The sequence below is a fragment of the Notamacropus eugenii genome, chromosome 1, assembly GCF_028372415.1.
Source record: "Notamacropus eugenii isolate mMacEug1 chromosome 1, mMacEug1.pri_v2, whole genome shotgun sequence".
In the NCBI taxonomy this organism is placed as follows: Eukaryota; Metazoa; Chordata; class Mammalia; order Diprotodontia; family Macropodidae; genus Notamacropus; species Notamacropus eugenii.
This window is the reverse complement of record NC_092872.1, coordinates 633474278-633494496: the sequence shown is the minus strand read 5'-3', so window position 1 is coordinate 633494496 and position 20219 is coordinate 633474278. Positions and strand designations below refer to the sequence as shown.

Sequence of the window (20219 nt, the reverse complement as noted above, 5' to 3'; positions counted from 1 at the left end):
GGCATTTTCTCCTCACTGGTTTTTTGAACCTCTTTTACCATTTGAATTAGTCTATTTTTAAAGATGTTATTTTCTTCGGCATTTTTTTGGGTCTCCTTTAGCAAGCAGTTAACTTGTTTTTCATAATTTTCTTGCATCACTCTGATTTCTCTTCCCAATTTTTGCGCTGTTTCTCTTACTTGATTTTCAAAATCCTTTTTGAGCTCTTCCATGGCCTGAGACCGATTCATATTTTTCTTGGAGGCTTTGGATGGAGGAGCTTTGATTTTTTTTTTTTGTCTTCTCTTTGCATGTTTTGGTCTTCCTTGTCACCAAAGTAAGATTCTGTAGTTTTATTCTTTCTTTTTGGTTTTTGCTCATTTCCCCAGCCATTTACTTGACTTTTGATCTCTTTGTCAAGGTAGATCTCTGCTTCCACTGGGGGTGGGGGAGGTGTTCTGTCAGCCACTCCATTCCCCCACAATCCGATTTCCCCTCAATTGGTGGACCTAGAGCTCCAGAAACAGTTACTCTCTCTGCCCCTGCTGCTGCTGTGGCTGCCTCAGGTTCCTCTGCCCACTTCCCCCTCTTCTGCGCTGGGGCTGGGGTCAGACGACTCCACTCTCCCATGCTGGTCCCGCAGGCTTTTCCCACTGACCTTTCAATTTGTCCTTATTTGGGACAGATTGGTGTTTTGGGGGCCTGAAGTCTGGAAACTGCCACAGGTGGGAGACACTCAGTCTTTCCAAGGCTCGCTCAGGTCCCCTCTGCGCACTTTTGGTCCACACTGGACTGCGCTCTGCTCCCAGTGTGGGGCGATAGACACTTTCTGGCAACCTTCCAGGCTGTCTTGGGCTGGAGATTTGCTTCACTCTGTCATTCTGTGTTTTCTGCAGCTTCAGAATTTGTTTAGAGACATTTTTTGCAGCGTTTAGCACTCTAGAAAATGCTTGCTCTTTACTCTGCCATCATGGCTCCACGCCTTGGACCACTTTTATAGTTTCAAAATTAGACAAGTTGTTTTTCTTTATTCCTCACTTTAAACAAATCACTTTTTAAAAACTTTTGTGTGAACTACAATGATTTTTGTGTTTGTAATTGCAGGAGAACCCACCTACTCCCCTTCTCTTATGTTATCATAAATTATCCATGTTCAGTTATTATAGAATTATATTTTAAAAGTAAAAAAGATGTTAATAATCATATAGGCCAAGCTTCTCATCTTAAAGATACGAAAATGGAAGTCTGGGTATGTTCAAATTGGTAATCCAGAAGTTCCTATTCTTACCCTAGTATTCTTGTCCGCCATAACAGATAACATTATTACATCCAGTAGATGTTATTATAATAGTAGAATGCTATATTTTTCTCTTTGTTTTTAAATTTTAACAAAAAAACTATTTTCTATTCCTCTGTCTCCTCATTCTGTTCACTTTCCTCTGTATCCAAGTCATTTTAGGTTTTTATTTTTTTATACTACCATAGTATTCTGTTGATTTCATATGCCATAACTTGTTCAGCCATACCCCAATACACAGGAACTTCTTAGTTTCCAGTTCTTTAGCAATGTTTTTCTTTTTTGGATTGTTTCATAAGCCCGTAGGATTACAGAGTTAGACATATAAGGATCCTTACAAGTAATTTAGTGTAGGTCCCTCATTTTTTTTTTTTGTTCTCTCTTTTTTTTTTATTATTAAATTTATTTATTTAACTTTTAACATTCATTTTCACAAAATTTTGGGTTACAAATTTTCTCCCCTTTTATCCCCTCCCCCCCCAAACACCAAGCATTCTAATTGCCCTTATGACCAATCTGCTCTCTCTTCTATCATCCCTCTCTGCCCTTGTCTCCATCTTCTCTTTTGTCCTGTAGGGGCAGATAGCTTTCTATACCCCTTTACCTGTTTTTCTTATTTCCTAGTGGCAAGAACATTACTCGACAGTTGATCCTAACACTTTGAGTTCCAACTTCTCTTCCTCCCTCCCTCCCCACCCCTTCCCTTTGGAAGGCAAGCAATTCAATATAGGCCATATCTGTGTAGTTTTGCAAATGACTTCCATAATAGTTGTGTTGTATAGGACTAACTATATTTCCCTCCATCCTATCCTGTCCCCCATTACTTCTATTCTCTTTTGATCCTATCCCTCCCCATAGGTCCCTCATTTTTTATAGATGAGGAACCAGAGCTCAAGGGAGATTAAGTGACTTGCTCAGTGTCACCCTAACATACTCTATTTGACAGGACATGAAATCACCCCTCCCCTCCATGAAATGAGGGAGGTACATTTTCTCACCCCTCCTCTAGGGCTAAGATTGGTCAGTATAATTGCATATTATTTGCATTCATTTTGTTGTTCTCTCTTGTCAAATTTACTCTTTCCGTGACTATTCTTCTGTCATAAATGAAGCCTGTGATTATCAGTGGAGAAGTGTGGAGAGCGCTTGATAGTGATTTATCAGAATAAAGAAGAACAAATACACTGGAATCTAATTATAACAGTATTTTGTATGGCTCTGATTTTACACTGTTATTTCTCCTGTATTATTCTAGGGGATTTAATTATTAAAATAGTAAAAGAACCCCATCATGTGAGGTGTTTTTCCCCATTAGATAGCTGTATAACATGCATCACAGAAGTTTTATTTGCATTTTGCTATTATGGGCTGTGAAATTTAATTTGTCTTTAGTTAATGACTCATTTCTCTACAACTTCAGGTTATAAGTTTGCTTAGTTTACTTGGCACCTAAGTACATACCTCTGGTGTATTGCCAAGCAACATATTGTGGCAACATGTAGAATATTCCTTATAGCTTTTTTTGGGTCTTTCTTCCTATTTTTACCTGGTATAGCCCTTTTTAAAAAAGTCTTTCCTTTCTGTACAGAAGCTGTTTGGAAGAGTGCTAGATTTAGAGGTCTTATTTCAAAGCCCTGTTCAGACAGCAGCCATCCGTGTGAGTGACCCAGTGCAAGTTACTTAATTGCTCTGTGTCCTTATTTGTAAAATGAGTATTATAAAATAGTATTTACCTCCCCAACATTATGAGGATGAAATGAAATAGTAGGAGTCAGCCAGTGACTCAGGAAATAGAGCACTGGGCCTGGTGTCAGGAAGACCTGAGTTCAAATCCAGCTTTGGACACTTCCTACCTGTGTGACCCTGGGCAGGTTATTTAACCTCTAATTATCTGACAAAATGAATCCACTGGAGAAGGAAATGACAAACTATTCTAGTATCTTTGCCAAAATAAGGGAAAATGGGGCCACAAAGGGTTGTACATGACTGAAATGACTGAATAACAGTAATACTTTGTGAACCTGGAAGTATTTTATATATATGTATATTTTTTTCATAGAACATATGTATTTTATATGATATATAAAATTTCTTCATCAAAGGTTACCTTGTAAGGTGTTTGAAACTTTTAGGACAGATAGGAAATATTTTAAAGAGCTGATAATAGAAAAAAAATTAAAAAATCTTTTTAATTTTGCAGCTCCCTGTAGAAATGGATTTTTATATTTCCTCTGCATGGTCTATAAATTAGACATTATTTCTCTTAAGTTTTGTAACAGTGAAACACTTGGGCTACTTCTTTTTTAGAAATCAAAAAAAAGTAATGTAGACGATACAAACTTTTCCTGTAAACCTAAGTTCATTAATCCTACCTACATAGCAGTTGCTGTTGTTCAGTCCTTTTTCAGTTCCAGACTCTGTGACCCCATTTGGAGTTTTCTTGGTGAAGATACTGGAGTGGTTTGCCATTTTCCCTCAGCTCATTTTACAGAAGAGGAAACAGGTAATAGGGTTAAGTGACTTGTGCAGGGTCACAAAACTAGTAAGTGTTTGAGACTGAATTTGAAATTGGGTCTTCCTAACTCCAGGCCCAGCACTCTACTTCTGTGACATTTAGCTGCCCTACATAGCAATCAATACCTCTACTTTGAAAAAGCTGTTATTTCATTTGTATGTTAACTTTGCTAGTGCAGTTGTGTATATTTATATTTCACAACAAAATTTTCTGATTTAATCATCCAGAAACTATTTACTGAGTACATACTATTTGTAAGGCTCTATTGTAGGCACTGTAGAGCATTTGAAAAAAAAAAGGCAGTATTTGGTGGTTGCTACCTCTCCTCGTGTGTCTGTACTCACATTGCTATCAGGTTTCAAGACCTAGATCAAACTAAGACTTGTTTTTTTGTAAGAAACCTGAGGTAAGAATGGTTTTTACATTATTCAAGTTTTATTGTATCTAAAAAATAAAAAACCCTAACGTTCTTACCTCTCAGGTTCCAACAAAAAAAGGCCCTTGAGCTCTAGTTTGCCCATTCATGCCTTAGATCATTGAGCTTCAGAATTCTCCTTTCTTAAGGTCCCACAGGAGCATCTCAGGTCCGAGTGTTGCGAATTTAAACCGCCTTGAACCTCCTAGTCAGAGTGCTTGCAAGTTTCTGGTCTACTATTTGTAGGGCTCTCAGAGTCCTGCTTGTTTCGGAACCCCCTGGAGCTTCCCTGCTAGGACACCCCAAGTCCCTCCCCTGCCCAATAACATAATGCTTTAGGTTTCAGGTGTCTCTCTTTACTTTGCTTCTGGTTGTAGGAGATCTGGGCTATTCTCTTTTATGATTTCTTGAAATATAGCCTAGGCTTTTTTTGAGGGGAGGGAGAGTGGGGAGCAGATCATGGTTTTCAGAGAGTCCAGTGATTCTTAGATTATCTTTCCTTGACTTGTTTTAGAGGTTAGTTCCCCCCCTACCTTTCCCACTCCCCCAAATATCAGATGTCTTCTGTTTTCTTTTTTTTCTTCAGTTTTTTAATTTTGTTCTAATTTTTTTTGTCCCATAGAATCATTGGTTTCTGTTTGGATCTGTTTTAATTAAAAATTTTTTTTTCCCCAAATTTGTTAATTTGTTTTCATTTTTCAACAATCACTCCTATAAGTTTTAAATTTTCTCTCCCACCCTCCCCAAGATGGCATGCAATCTTATATGGGCTCTACACATACATTCTTATTAAACACATTTCCACGTTAGTCATGTTGCATAGAAGAATTAAAATGAATGGAGAAACCATGAGAAAAACCAAACATAACAAGAAAAAATATGGTCTGCTTCTTTCTGTGTTCTGACTCCATAGTTCTTTGAATGTGGATGGCATTTTGCATCAGGAGTCCTTTGGAAATGTTTTAGGTCCTTGCATTGCTGGGAAGGACTAAGTCTATCAAAAACAATCTTAAAACACTGTGGCTGTTACTGTGTATATTGTTCTCCTGGTTCTTCTGCTCGCTTCACTCAGCATCAGTTCATGTAAGTTTTTTGAGGTTTTCTGAAGTCCACCTGTTTGTCATTTCTTATAGCACAATAGTATTCCATTACATTCATATACCACAACTTGTTTAGCCATTCCCCAATTGATGGGCATCCCTTGATTTCCAATTTTTGGCCAACACAAAAATAGCTACTATAAATATTTTTGTACATGTGGACCCTTTTCCCATTTTTATGATCTCTTTGGGATACAGCCCTAGGTGCAACATTTCTGGGTCAAAGGGTATGCACATTTTTTATAGCCTTTTGGGCATAGTTCCAAGCCACTCTCCAATATGGTTGGATTAGCTCACAGCTCCACCAACAATGAATTAGTGTTCCAACTCTCCCACATCTCCAACATTTATCATTTTCCTGTTTTGTTATGTTAATCAATCTGATAGGTGTGATGTGGTACCTCAGAGTTGTTTTGATTTGCATCTCTCTAACCAATAGTGATTTAGAGCATTTTTTCATATGATCAGTAGAGAGCTTTAGTTTCTTACTCTGATAACTACCTGTTCATCTCCTTTGACCATTTATTAATTGGGGAATGTCTTATATTCTTGTAAGTTTGACTCAGTTCTTTATATATTTTAGAAATGATGGCCTGTTCTAATTTTCATAGTTACTTGACTAAGATTTACAATTTTCTGTTTTAAGCTATTTATTCTCCTTTCAGTTCTTTTCTCCAGAGATTTTATTTTCTTTTAATCTGTTGTTTTATTTCTTCTAGTTATTTATATAGTCCTTGTGGAATATCCATTTTTTCCTCTGAGTGCTTACTGTTTTTAGGTAGTATTCTATCATGGTTGGATTTGTGGATATCTCTGGATCTTTTATAGTTCTTTTCATTGCTTTTATCTTCGTGTTTATTAATTTTATCTTCTTGAGTTTACTAATCTCAATAGCCTCAGTTAATTAACTGGGGTGGTATGCCAAAACTAGGCTCCTTATCTTGCTTTGCTTTTGAGTTGATATTTAGCCTGTCTTGGTCTCTGTGTTCCTATTCTGAAGATAACACTTCCTTCGCCTCTCACTTCCAGTCTTTGAAGTTTAGAGCACTGGATCTTTAGGGTCCTTTATGATCTCTCAGGGCAGAGTGCTGGGAATCTTAGACTTTGGTATCTGTTGTTCTTGTTCATTTTCAAGGTACCTGATGTAGATTTCTAACTACCCTGGGGCTTTCTTGTGGGAATCCTCCGTTCTTGCTGCTTCTGGATACAGATCCTTACAGGCTTCACTTGTCTCTGGCTGATTTCCATTTACTCAGGGAGGCTTGTTTGTCTGTGCTGGCACTGACTTTGCTGGCAGGCCCTCTTTCCCTTTGTCCTTGAGCTTCTGCTTTACTTTTTCTTCAGTTTTAGGTTAAGAAGTCACTATAGTGTCTCATTAGAATTCTTGATTATTAATTGGTCTAGTGCTATTCTTAATTTTTTACTGGAATACATGTATAGGAATTTCTATTCAGGCAGACATATTGTCCAGAAGTCCTGTGTTACTTGCTTCCTGATACAGTTTACAAAAATTTTGATTTTAAAAGATCCCCAACCCCCATGAAAAATTTAGTGTTTTGAATTCTAGTTTGACTTTCCCATGGACCTTCAGAGCTATTGAACTTTGTAAGGATCCTTTGGTGGGGAGGATCAGAGTTGTAGGATCTTTCTTTTCTTTTTTTTTATATATATATTTTTTTAATTTTATTTTTCATTTTTAACATGGTTCATATCACATAAAACAATTCCAACTCTTGGTCAGGCGATACTTCTTCTTAAATCATTTACAATATGGACCATAAAACAATTTTTTTTAAAACTTTAACCAACTGAGACACAAGTAATATTTATGTATGTTGTCTTCACAAGCCCTTGACCTAATTGTCTGCACAATATTACTAAGAATTAAAGGACCCTAACTTATGGTGTGGGTCTAAAGTCCTAAGCCTAATAGCTTAATTTTAGACTTAACCCTGGATGTTCCCTGACCAACAATCTATAATTTAATAGATCTGGTATTAAACTTACAAACCTTTTGACTATAGGAAATTGCCACTAAGAGTAGGGACATTGCAGGGAAAAAATATCTCTCCAACTTCATGTCAGTTCCTCGTAGGAATAGATTGTCAGCTTGCATTCAGTCAGGCTTAAAGTCTGCCAGGTATCAGTGGGGAAATTGAGTCAGGAGAATCCTACCTCAGCCCAGGTTGAACAGCTGCTCTCCCATCTTTCCCATAAGATCATCTTTTTCAGTTCATACCAGCATCTCACAGGCTTACTGGCATCATGAATTGGAGGCTCAGACCGCCTTTCTTGCTATCCATACCTGGAGTCAGACTGAGAAGAACAGTCACTTACTAGTCCCATAGCATCTTAAAACAGCAAGTTCCAATAACCAGGTTTCAAATATGATTATAATTTCACTTTGGCTAAGGAACGTCTTTTGAGGCAAGTCTTAAGTGGCTTACATGCCTTTCTATATTTGTTCTAGTTCCTGATTAAATAGCAATCATAAAATCAAATTTACCATTAAAACCTTAATGGTAACCTCCAAATTTTACTGGTTACCTGCTTCTAGGAAATTTAGACTAAAATTCTTTTCCCCAAACTTAAGATGTCTTTGATTTATTCTCAGTAATTCAGTCAATTGTTTTAATACTAATTGCTTTTACATCACTTTGTAACATGTCCAGTTTTTCTCCCCATCACTCCCCCCCCCACTTCCTAATACCTTGCATTTTGATTACTCCTTCCCTCAATGTACCCTGTCTTCTATCACACTCTTCCCCTTATCCCCATCTTTTTCTCTTTTCTTGTAGGTCAAGATAAATTTCTATACCCTGTTCCCTGTATTTCTTATTTCCTGATTATATGCAATGAAAATTCTCAACATTCGTTACTAATACTTTGAATTCCAACTTCTTTCTCTCCTTCCCTCCCCATCCACACTGGAAGTCTAGCAATTCACTGCAGACTAAATATGTGTCGTTTTGCGAAAGACTTCCATAATAATCATGTTGTGTAATACTAACTATATTGCCCTCTATCCTACTCTATCCCCCCTTATTTTTTTTATTCTGTCATTTGACCTTGTCCCTTCCCAAAAGTGTTTATTTCTAGTTACTCCCTTCTCCCATTTGCCCTTCCTTCTCTCATTCCCCTCACTCCACTTGTCCCCTCCTCCGCTACTTTCCTATAGTTTAAGATAGATTTTCATATCAAATTTAGTGAGTATATTATTCCCTCCTTAAGCCGTATGTGGAGAGAGTAGCTTCACTTTTCCCCTCTCCCCTTCTCCCTTTTCTCCTCAATTGAACAAGATTTTTCTTCTCTCTTTTATGAGTTATAACCTGCCCCATTCTATTTCTCCCTTTATCCTCCCAGTATTTTCCTCCCTCATCCCTTAATTTTTTATTTTGTTTTATTTTTTTGTGTGGATATCATCTCTTCTGCTTCAACACAACCTGCACTCTCTGTTGTGTGTGTGTGTGTGTGTGTGTGTGTGTGTGTGTGTGTGTATACACACAATCCCTCCACCTACCCAAATACTGAGAAAGATTCAAGAGTTATAAATATTTTCTTTCCATGTAGGAATGTGAACAGCTTTAGAAAGTCTTTTATGATTTCTCTTTCCCTTTTACCTTTTCATGCTTCTCTTGATTCTTGTGTTGGAAAGTCAAATTTTCTATATAGTTCCGATCTTTTCATCAATATGAATGCTTCAAAGTCCTTTATATCATTGAATGACCATTTATTCCCTTGAAGTATTATACTCAGTTTTGCTGGGTAGGTGATTCTTGGTTTTAATCCCAGTTCCCTTTGACTTCTGAAATATCCTATTCTAAGCCCTTTGATCCCTTATTGTTGAAGCTGCCAGATCCTGTGTTATCCTGATTGTATTTCCACAATGCTTGAATTATTTCTTTCTAGCTGCTTGTAGTATTTTCTCCTTGATCTGGGAACTCTGAAATTTGGCCACAATATTCCTAGGAGTTTCTCTGTTTGGGTCTCTTTCAGGAGGTGATAGGTGGATTCTTTCAATATTTATTTTGCCCTCTGGTTCTAGAATATCAGGGCAATTTTCCTTGATAACTTCATGGAAGATGATATCTAGGCTCTTTTTTTGATCATGGCTTTCAGGTAGGCCCATAATTTTTAAATTGTCTCTCCTGGATCTATTTTCCAGGTCAGTTGTTTTTCCAATGAGATGTTTCACATTATCTTCTGTTTTTTCAAACTTTTGGTGTGGTTTTTTAACTCCTTGGTTTAACTCATAATCATTCATTTCTCTGAACCCAATTCTCTTTCAAAGAATTATTTTGTTCAGTGAGCTTTTGAACCTTCTCCTCTGTTTAGGTAATTCTGCTTTTTAAAGCCTCCTTCTCATTAGCTTTTTGGACCTCTTTTTCCAGTTGAGTTAGCCTATTTTTCAAGCTGTTGTTTTCCTCAGCAGTTTTTTGGTTCTCCTTTAGTAAGCTGCTAACTCGCTTTTCAAGCTCTTCTATTGCCTGAGCCTAGTTTAAGTTCCCTTTGGAGGCCGTGGAGGCAAGGGCCTTGACTTCCTGTGACAGTATGCCTTGTTCTTCCTCATCTGAAAGGATGGGAGGAGACACCTGTTCCCCAAGAAAGTAACCTTCTATGGTCTTATTTTTTTTCCCTTTTTTGGGCATTTTCTCAGCCAGTTACTTGACTTTTGAGTTTTCTTTCCACAACCACCTTGCCTCCAGTTCTGCCAAACCAGCACTGGGGGCTGAGATTCAGATGAGCTGCTCCAATCCCCCAGGGACTTTAGGCGGGGGCAGGGCTAGGGCCGCTGTTCAGCTTGAGATTATGATCAGCTGCTCAGGTCGGGGCAGGACTGCCACACAGGGCTCAATTCCCTCGGGGGTTTACAATGAGGCCTTCAATAATGGATTCGGGCTGCTGCCTACCTTGGGAGCCCTGGTCCGCTGCTGCCTCCACTCCTGCCACCTGAGGAGGCCTGAGTTATGGGGACACCCCGCTCCCTTCTTGGCGAGCCAAAAGAACCCTCTCACTGAACTTTAGCACCTGTGGGTTGAGGGATCTGCCCAGCCTCTGGAGATTCTGTCCCTAAAACCTGCTTGGTTCTGCTCCTCCCAGTGCCTCACTACCAAGGCAGGGCTGGACTCTGCTCTGAGTTCCCTGAGACAGACCTTTCCTGTCGGTTTTTTGTCACTCTGGGCTAGAAATCTCCTACACTCCATTGTTCTGTGGCTTCTGCTGCTCTAGAATTTGTTGAGAGTCCTTCTTTACAGGTATTTTCTGGGCTATGGGAGGAGCTAGTGTATGTGCTTCTTTTTACTCTGCCATCTAGAATCTTTATTTTTTTATTTTCAAGGCAGTTTCAATACTAAAGCCTAATTCTTAAGGTACTTCTTGGAAATCAGCTTTTAGTCAAATGTTTTTCTCCCCTCTTGCCCCACTCCCCATCAGGTAACCATTTTATTAGTATTTACTTATACAAAGAATGTATGTACTGAGTTTTTGGTGGGGAAACAATGCTTATTAGAATCATGTTATCTTATAGTTGGAAATATCCTCTTTGGCCATTGAATCCAGTCCAGACTTGAAATATAAATCCTTTTTACAATCAGATACCTGACAGATTAAACCTCTGCTTGGTGACCCTCAGTGACAGGGAGGTTACTTTTTCAAGTCATTCTGTCATTAGGTGTTTTTCTAATGTGAAATTCTTCAGGTTATTGGTTTTTTCAGTTGTACCCAGTTCCTAGAATTTTCTCACTTAAATTTTCAATCAGTTGCCATATCTTGTCATTTCTACTTTGGTAGAAATACCACTTGTATATGTCCCCTTTCTCTTGATTCATTCAGTCTAGTCACTTATCACTTATTGCCTGAACTATTGCCATATTCTCATATTTACCCTCCTTGCCTCATTTCTCCCCATTCCAATCCTGTTTACACATAGTCTCCTCAAATGCGAGCACCCCTTCTTCTCTTCTCCCTGCTCCTGGTTGTCCAGAACACAGCTAGGTACTAAAAAACTTGATGGAATAAGCACTATGGTTTGCCCCTCCCTCAGCCTTCCTGTCAGTGCCCCTTTCTTTATCCTTTAGTTGAGTTCATCCTTATTCTTGTGGAAGGGAATGCAGAATCCCTCTTCCACTCATAGCCTCAGGCCTATTCTTCCTTCCCAATTTTGGAGCAGAAATGACTGTTCATACCAATTAGATGAGCAGGGTTGTAATCTTCTTGCAGATGGAGGCCTTATCATCCACTTTGCCACTAAGTCCTAAGGTCTTTTGGACCTTACTGTTTGTCCTATTGCTAATTTACCCTAAAGGCTCCTGGGCCCTGCTGCCTTCTACCCTGATGCAGTACCCTTAAGACTTTTCTGACTTTTCCATCCATTCTGTAGCTGAATTCTTTCACATATATTGTCTTCCTCAGTTAGAGTATGTGTTCTTTCAGTCCATAATAAGTGCTTCATAAATGCTTCTTTATTCGTTCAGCTGCCAAAGTGATTTTCTGAAAACCGGAAACAAGGAGTTTCTTGAAAATCCCAGCTTATTTTTTTTTATGCATGTGGCATCTGTTTAATTGAATTCTTAATTGTATAGTTGATTATTCCTATAAGCATTTAGTTTCTCTTGCTTAATTATGATAATTATTTGGTGATTCTTCTGCCTTTCAGGTATATTTGCATACCTGAACTACCATGTTCCACGGACAAGGAGGGAGATCTTAGAGACCCTCATCAAAGGACTTCAGAGACTGGAGTATAGAGGATATGATTCTGCTGGTATTTAATATTTTCTTTTTAGCAATATTCTAAAATGTCTTTTGCATATATCTTGAACATAAACTTTGAGTCAGGTAAAGTGATAGGATTCTAATCATTATTTTATAATTGAGGAGTTTTCTTTAACAGTGCTAGGAAAGATTTATTTACAGAATTTTAATAGTTGTAAATAAGTGTACAAAAAATTTAATCTTTTAAGAGATAGTCATGTAGTTTTACTATTTAAAAAGAAAACCTCAACTAAGTATAACAAACTTCAAGTAACTCTACAGAAACTTATTTGCATAATTTTTTTTCCTTCAAATCTAGCATGTCATTTCCTGAGCTATTGATTATGTAAACCTTTTTCCCTTCTTTTTTTGTTGATTGTTTAGGAGTGGGAGTTGATGGAGGCAATGACAAAGACTGGGAAGCCAATGCCTGCAAAATCCAGCTTATTAAGAAGAAAGGGAAAGTTAAGGCTCTGGATGAAGAAGTTAATAGTAATGTACTAAGTTTCATTCTGGACTCCCTCAACCTACTTTTCTTCATGTTTATCAGCTTTTTAATTGATAAGAAGGAGCAGTATGTTAAAGATATAGATAAACAGATTAGGAAGTTTTTCTTTATGATAAACTTAATAATTGGAGGTGTACAAAAGTGAACCAGGCCACCTCAGGAGGGTAATGGGTTACCTCTCTTTGGAGTTCATCAAATGGAGGCTGAGTGACCACCCACTGGGGCTTTCATAGAGTCATTTAGGTAAGGTATGTGTTAGACTAGCTAATCTTTGAGGTTCTTTCCAATTGTGATATTTTTGTGATTCTAAATGTAGGTAAATAATCAGAGACAAAGCTAGACAACTTACCTTTGTGCCATGTTGCTGTTTATTTACCTAAGGAGATAGAATTTACCTACTTTGTTGTAATAAGAAGCCATTAAGGTTTTTGAGTAAGTCAGTGTTATAAGTAACATCTGTGTTTTAGAAAGATGGCAGCAAGTGTAAGTATGCAGGATTGAATGGAGTAGGGAAAGATTATAGAGGCAAAGAGACCACTTAGGAGGCTGATATAGTTCCAGTGAGAGGTTAGGGAATTAGGATCGTGACAATGTGAGTGCAAAGGAAGGGAAGAATGGGAGAGAGTTTGTACAGAAAGAGTATAGGACTTGAGAGGAGTCAAAGATTTTGATGGAACTGCATGACTTCTAGCACGTCTTTTAATTTCATGTATCCTGTGATTCTGTAGTTTCTCCCAAGGTTTAGAGCCTAGATGTGTGAGAGTAGACTATTACCATCAACAAAGTATGGAGGTATATCTAGCTTGGGCTGGATTAAGTAGATCATTTAGTCAACAAGCTAGGCACTGGGGATATGAATCTAATGAACAAACAATACTTATAAGGTATTAGTGTTCTAATGGGGAAACAGCAGGCATATTTCTACATCTAATTATATAGATATGCTTCTCTGCATGTAGGTATCTATGAATAGATGCATGTATGTGTGTATATGTGTATAAACGCACACATACAGAATGAACATAGAGAACAAAGTACAAAGTAATTATTTAAATAGGAAGTAGTTTGAGAGGGAGAGTAAGGCTTCTGGAAAGTTTTCATTTAGAAGATGGTACACGAGCCACATTTTGAATAAAGAGGGATGCTGTGAGTCAATGTGAGGAGTGAGTTCATTCCAGGCACATGGAATAGCCTGTAAATACAAAGGCACAGGGATAGGAGATGGAGTATCATAGGTAGGGAACTAGTTTGAGGAATGTGTCATATGTAGGAGCCATATGTAAGAAGACCAATTTGACTATATTACAGAAAGTTGGAGGGAGGAGTAATGCCCAGTGAGGCTAGAAAGAGAAGTTAGGGCTAGATTGTGAAGTGCTTTTAAAGCCTAACAGAAGAGTTTACATTTCATCTTGCAGGCAGTAGGAGGCCATTGGAGCTTATGCAGTATAGGAAGTGCCATAGTCAAATTTGTTCTTCAGGAAAATTCTTTTGGCAGCAATGAGAGAAATAGAGTAAAGTGGGCAGGGGGTGAGGGGTGGGAAAGATATGAGGCAGGGAGACTAATTAGGAGTCTATTGTAATAATTTAGGCAAGAGGGTGAAGAAGGCTGGAACTAGCATGGTAGTTGTATAATTAGAGAGAAGGGATTTGCTGGGTGGAAGGGGGTGCACAGTTAAATAATTTTTTGGATTTATTCACAAATCACTGTCCAGAATGACTGGACCATTTGCCTGCTCTCCATCAGTGCCTCAGTGGGCTTGTTTCCCTGCAGCTCCTCTAGCATTTGTTTTTTTCCTTTTTTGCCAACTTAATCGTGGGTATGAAGTGAAACCTCAGAGTTGCTTTAATTTGCATTTCTCTTGTTTTTAGTTATTTGGAGCCTTTTTTCATATGACTATAGAGACTTTGAATTTCTTCCCTTCAGAGCTGTTCACATTTGTTGACCATTATCAATTAGGGAAATGTATTAACTCTTATGTGTTAAGTATTTTTGAACAAGATATTTTGTTCAATTAACTGTTCCTTACAGTTGAATAATATTTTAGTACTTATGTTTATTATTTTTTGACATGTTTTATATTGCATGATTTAAGATTACAGTTTTCCATTATATCTTTTTCAGAACAACAGGATATGGACTTGGATATAGAATTTGATGTCCATCTTGGAATAGCTCATACCCGTTGGGCCACCCATGGGGAACCTAATCCAGTTAATAGCCATCCACAGCGCTCTGATAAAAACAATGGTACGGGCAGATTAATACGTAACAAGATAAATGGTAGAAGGCAAGATGTGAACCATAGGTTTTGTTGTTTTTTCGGTATGGTTCTGAGACATTCAGATTCCACTTGGAAATTGTATTTCAGGGAATATTGAATTGGCTTAGAATTATAGCTGTTATACCAAAAATTTTGATTTTTAAAAGCCCACTATTTATAATTGGGTCTGTTCAAAATGTTCCAGAAGTTTTAGTGCAGCTTTAAGTTTTAATTATTTCAGAAGTACCAACTTACAAAAACAAGATTTGAAAGGTTATTTAAATTTTAAAATATTGACATTTCTTATTAAAATTAAACATACCAATCCTCTTGTGTTGCACGTTTTCTAGTAGATTTTTGAACTTTGTAAAAACTTTCAGCAGCTGCTGCTCAGTGATTAAAAGGATTGATTGCATTTGTATTCCTAACCTTAAGATCATGATACAAACAAAGACAGGTTTGACACGGGCCTCTAAGAAAAAGCCTAGTGGAGATAGATCAGGCTGAAGTGAACCTCTTCTACCAATCCACAGTCATCCAGAAATTTGTCAAAGTATTATCCAGAAATGTTGCAAAGCAATTCATAATGACAGGGTGCTCTGGCTTGTTGAAGAATAGTGTTATTTAATAGATAAAACCTGCGGTTTAGGAATAAAACTTTTCTGTGATATTGAAGATTTGCCACTGATTGTATATTGTTAAAAAAAAAAAAAAAAGGGCCATAACGTAGTACGTCCTAGTGGAGCTCCAAACACTAACTTCTGGAGAGTCTTTCATGTTGCTTGACTTGCTGAGGCTTTTCTGTATGCCAGATGGGGCAATTATGATGGTTAAATTTTCCACTTTGTGGAAAGTTTCTTTATCAGAAAAGGTCAACTTGTCAAGAACATTATTAGAATTTTCAGTTTTTGACTTTATCAGTTGACAGAAGTCTGGCCTAACATAGCAATCTTCTTGTACCATTTCAACAGTTGTAACCCTGTAAGCATGCTTATGAAGTTTACACTGTTAGGGTCCTATGCACTTTACTTTTTGGAACGTTCAGTTCATCAGACATGGCTCACTGATTTTTTGGACTGTTAAAATGCATTCTGAATTTCGACCGTAGTCTCTTTTCTTGTTAAACAGTTGTCAGTTAAATTTCTGTGGGGAGCCTTCTTATAATGGGAAGCTAATTTTCTTCTTAATGCTGTTACAGACTTAAGCTTAGCTAGCTAGAGAGTGCAGGTGATTTTTTTTCCCGTATTTGACATCTTCAATCAAATGAACTTAAATAAAAAATAGAATTAAATATTTATTCACAATTCACAAAACTTAAGTAGTTGTAAAAAGTTTAATTAAACTTTCAAATGTCTTTTTTTTGAGGGGGTAAGTTTGTGTACCATTTGTACTTCTGAAGATACTAACACTTAAAACTGCTCAGATAGTTTTGGGACATCCTGGTACTTTGACAGATTCTCCCTACCCTCCAAAATATTTTAAAATCTGATTTGATTATGTATTTTTTCTAAAACTGTTCTGTATTTTAGCTTCACTTTGAAATGCACATTATTGGAGGTAATACCCTTTTTTCCACTTTTGAACTAGCAAAAATAGTTTCTGCTATTGTTGGGGGTTTTTAATGCAATTTAACTTAAACTACGTTTTTGGGAACAACAAGTAAATAATAAAATGCTGGTCTAGACATTTTCTTTGTCAATTTTAATCATATAAGAAAATGAACCCAAGTATTTTTTTCTTACCAGATCAAAAATTTTTTAATAATAAGTTAGCATTGGAAATACAGTTTGTATTATATGCATGGACAAAAATAATTTTATAGTTGACTTGATTATCTGTACTTTGACTTAGGCAGTTAGATCAGTACTTTTAAAAAGGCATCATATATTGATTATTTTATCTTTGATTTTGGAATATGCCTTTTGGATATGTTTAAAGGTAAGTTTCGCTGATCTAGTCATTGTTTAAGATGAATTAATTGAATCATGATAATTTTCTCTGTGCTGTCTCTTTGCTTTCCAGTTCCATTCTCTGAATGAATCATTTGGTAACTTTGCAAAATGCAAATCTAAGTCAGATTGCCTTATTTTTATCAGAATGTTTTATATTTGATTCACATCCTCCCTGGAAATGAAGAATTTAAATGTTTTGGTTTCAGAGATCTTCTCTGTATACATTGTATTTGCAGAAACAGGAATAAAGAATGATTTTGTTTTAGTAAGCTGAAAAACAGGACGTTCCATAAATAAGCAATAATCTATTTACAAAACTTTTGATTGGATTATTATAAATTCTTGTGTTCGTTAGGCTTTTCTGTAGTATGTATTGTTAATACATATTTTCTTTTGTGTAGAATTTGTTGTAATTCATAATGGGATCATCACCAACTATAAAGATTTGAGAAAGTTTCTGGTAAGTAAAGGGACCTAAATAAGACCTCAAGTCTGTAGTTATATAAGAATACATATATAATATAAAGAAAAATGAGAAACTGTCTTGTAGGCTATGTGGTAGGCTGCAAGTCTCATTTGAGAACTGGTCTAGATAAATTTGGAAAGCTATTCAGAAGGTTAGTCATTTAATGAGATTAATTTTTTTGAGCATTCATATTCTTGAAATTAGTCTCTGATAACACATTTAGAGGTTGGAGTTTTTGTTGATTTCATGTTTCTGTAACCACTTTGAAGTATTTAATATATTATGTAGGGGTAACAAAGTGAACTCTGACAAGCCTGTCAGGTCCGCCTCTTTTCTTTCTGCCTTTCAGTCCCCAAAGTATAGTATGGATTAAGAAACACGTTTCTTAGATATTTTCTGTTCTGATTAGTACAGCTGAAGCCAAATCTCTCGTACCTTATGATGCACTCTAATGATAATCTTTAGGAGGAAGTTCAATGCACTGCACAACTTTACAAAGACTCCCAAGTCAAGTCATCTGGGAATGTTATGTTCAGCATAGATTAAGCAGTTAGTAGATGGCTACTTTAACACTGGTAGAGGCATTTAGGTAGCACAGTGGATAGAGTGCTAGGAAGATCTGAGTTCAAATTCAGCCATGGACACTTAGTAATTGTTTGACCCTAAATAAGTCTCATTTAATTTCTGTCTGCCTCAGTAATCGTAACGGTATAACATTGTGGTAATAATAGCATCTGCCTCTGAGGGTTATTGTGAGGATCAAATGAGATAACATGTACAATTCTTCGAAAATCTTATGTTAGTATATAAATTCTAACTTTTGTTATTTAACTGTTAAGTAGGATTTATTGTAATCTTGTTCTTTGAAACTTGGTAATCTAGAAGTATATGTATGTAAAAATAGTGAGAAATTTTTATCCAAAATATTAATCAGAATACTTTATTGATAGTACTGTGAAATTAGAATGTGTACTCATTTTTACTAAACTGTAGAGTAAGATGATGTCAGAAAAATGTTAGGAAGGGACATGATAAAATTTTGGGAAAATATAGAGACATTGGAAGATGGAGCACTGTTTCTTAAGTATTTTTTTTCTTAACAGGAAAGCAAAGGTTATGATTTTGAATCTGAAACAGACACAGAGTCAATTGCTAAACTTGTTAAATACATGTATGACAACCGAGAAAGTGATGATATCAGTTTCACAACACTGGTGGAGAGAGTAATCCAGCAACTGGTATTTAAAATAATATTTAATTTTGAAGAGAATATTTTGCCAGAACTTACTGTGATGGGAATTATTGGTGATATATACTAGTTCTACTTTTTTATTTGCTAAAAAGGAATTAATGCTTTTTTCCTGAATATTTTCTGTTTCTATTGCATTTTATGTATTATAACCAAAACATACAAATAACAGTTTAGAACCATGAAAGCTTAGAGTTGGAAGGGATATTGGAAGTTATCTAATTCAACTCCTGCCTGAAAGATGAGTCCTTCCTAAAATATCCCTGACAAGTGATCCGCTTCTTCCTGAAAACATCTAGCACTGGGAACTTAACTCCCCTCACAATGCAGTCCTTTCCATTTTTGGACAGATTTCATTGTTAGACAGTTCTTCCTTATATTGAATTGAAATTTACCTCCCTGCAGCCCACTGATTCCTGTTTTCCCCTTGGAGGAAACTAATGTGACCTTTTAAACATTTGAAGTCAGTGATCATGTACCCTTACAAAGCTACCTCCTTAATTCAGGCCTTCACTTCTTGCTGGAACCACTGCAGTAGCTTTCTAATTAGACTGTGTTCCAAGCCTCTCCACTTCATTCTCCATTTAGCCATCAAAAAGATTTTCCTAAATCCTACTTCTGACCATGTCATCTCCCTAGGCAGCAAACTCTGATGGCTCCCAGTTTCCTTCCGGTCTTTTAAAACATTGCTTGTATTGTTGTACACAACCACACTATCCTGTTTGCTGTCCTCTATGCAAGATGCTCCTTTTCCGTCATGCCTTTGTCCTAGCAGACCCCAAAGCCTGGAAAGCTTTCTTGCCATCACTTAGCATCCTTGACTTCCTTTAAGACTCAGGTCAAGCTCCACCTCCTATAGGAGGCCTTTTCAAGGGCTACGACCTCCCCCAAGGTTACCTTTTCTCTACTCTAAATTTACCTTATGCCTACCTAGCTTATCTTCTCTCTCCTGTTAGAATATAACCCTCTTGAAGGCAGGAATGGCTTTTTTCTTTGTATTTCCAGCACTTAGTGCAGTGCTTGGCTCCTAGTAAACATTCAGTAAATAGTTATTGTTTGATTGATAGTTTCAGATTCAATATATGGTCATGGAAAATATGGTGAACAAACATTCTTGTTTTTCTCTTAGGAAGGTGCCTTTGCACTTGTATTTAAAAGTGTGCATTATCCTGGACAAGCAGTAGGTACAAGGTACTGATACATTTAATAATTTTATTATTTCTAGAAAAGTTTCATTGTACCATCATCTGATTTCCTTGATAAGTTTTTTTAAATTTGAGAAAGTAGCTTTGAATGTGATCTACCTTATTTATTATTATCTACATTCTGACCCCCCTGCAATTGGAGCCAAAGAAAAGCTTTTACTTTTAAAAGTTTTAAAATGGCTATTTCTAGTTTTTTCTTCACCTCTTTATCTATACTTACCCTTCCCATACCCAGAGAGCCCTTTCTTATGACCAAGAATAAAACAAAGAGGAAAACATTTCAGTAAAACTAACCAGCACGTTTAAGAATGTATCCTGTATTCCACACCTGTGGTTCATTACCTTTGTGAAGAAAATAAGCAAGTGCTTTTTTCACCTATTTTCCAAAATCGGGAAGTCCGAGATGCTGAATTTGAAACTGAATTTCACACCAAGAAAAAAAACTGTGTTTGAGCAGTTTGGTTGCCCTTTTGTAGAGATAGAATTTTAGTAGTGGAAAAGACAAATATCTTATGTTTA

The 20219-nt window shown here is 36.8% G+C and overlaps 1 protein-coding gene across 3 annotated transcripts in view; it reads left to right on the top strand.

The window, feature by feature from the left end:
* The window catches only part of GFPT1 (glutamine--fructose-6-phosphate transaminase 1), a 59827-nt gene that overhangs the window by 9535 nt on the left and 30073 nt on the right, over window positions 1–20219 (top strand). For all 3 annotated transcript variants that reach the window (XM_072635324.1, XM_072635323.1, XM_072635325.1), the window contains exons 2-7: window positions 11962–12069; window positions 12444–12551; window positions 14690–14815; window positions 17182–17240; window positions 18350–18484; window positions 19625–19686. In XM_072635324.1, coding sequence (XP_072491425.1) covers window positions 11962–12069; window positions 12444–12551; window positions 14690–14815; window positions 17182–17240; window positions 18350–18484; window positions 19625–19686 — 598 coding nt within the window. The remainder of the gene's footprint in view (window positions 1–11961; window positions 12070–12443; window positions 12552–14689; window positions 14816–17181; window positions 17241–18349; window positions 18485–19624; window positions 19687–20219) is intronic.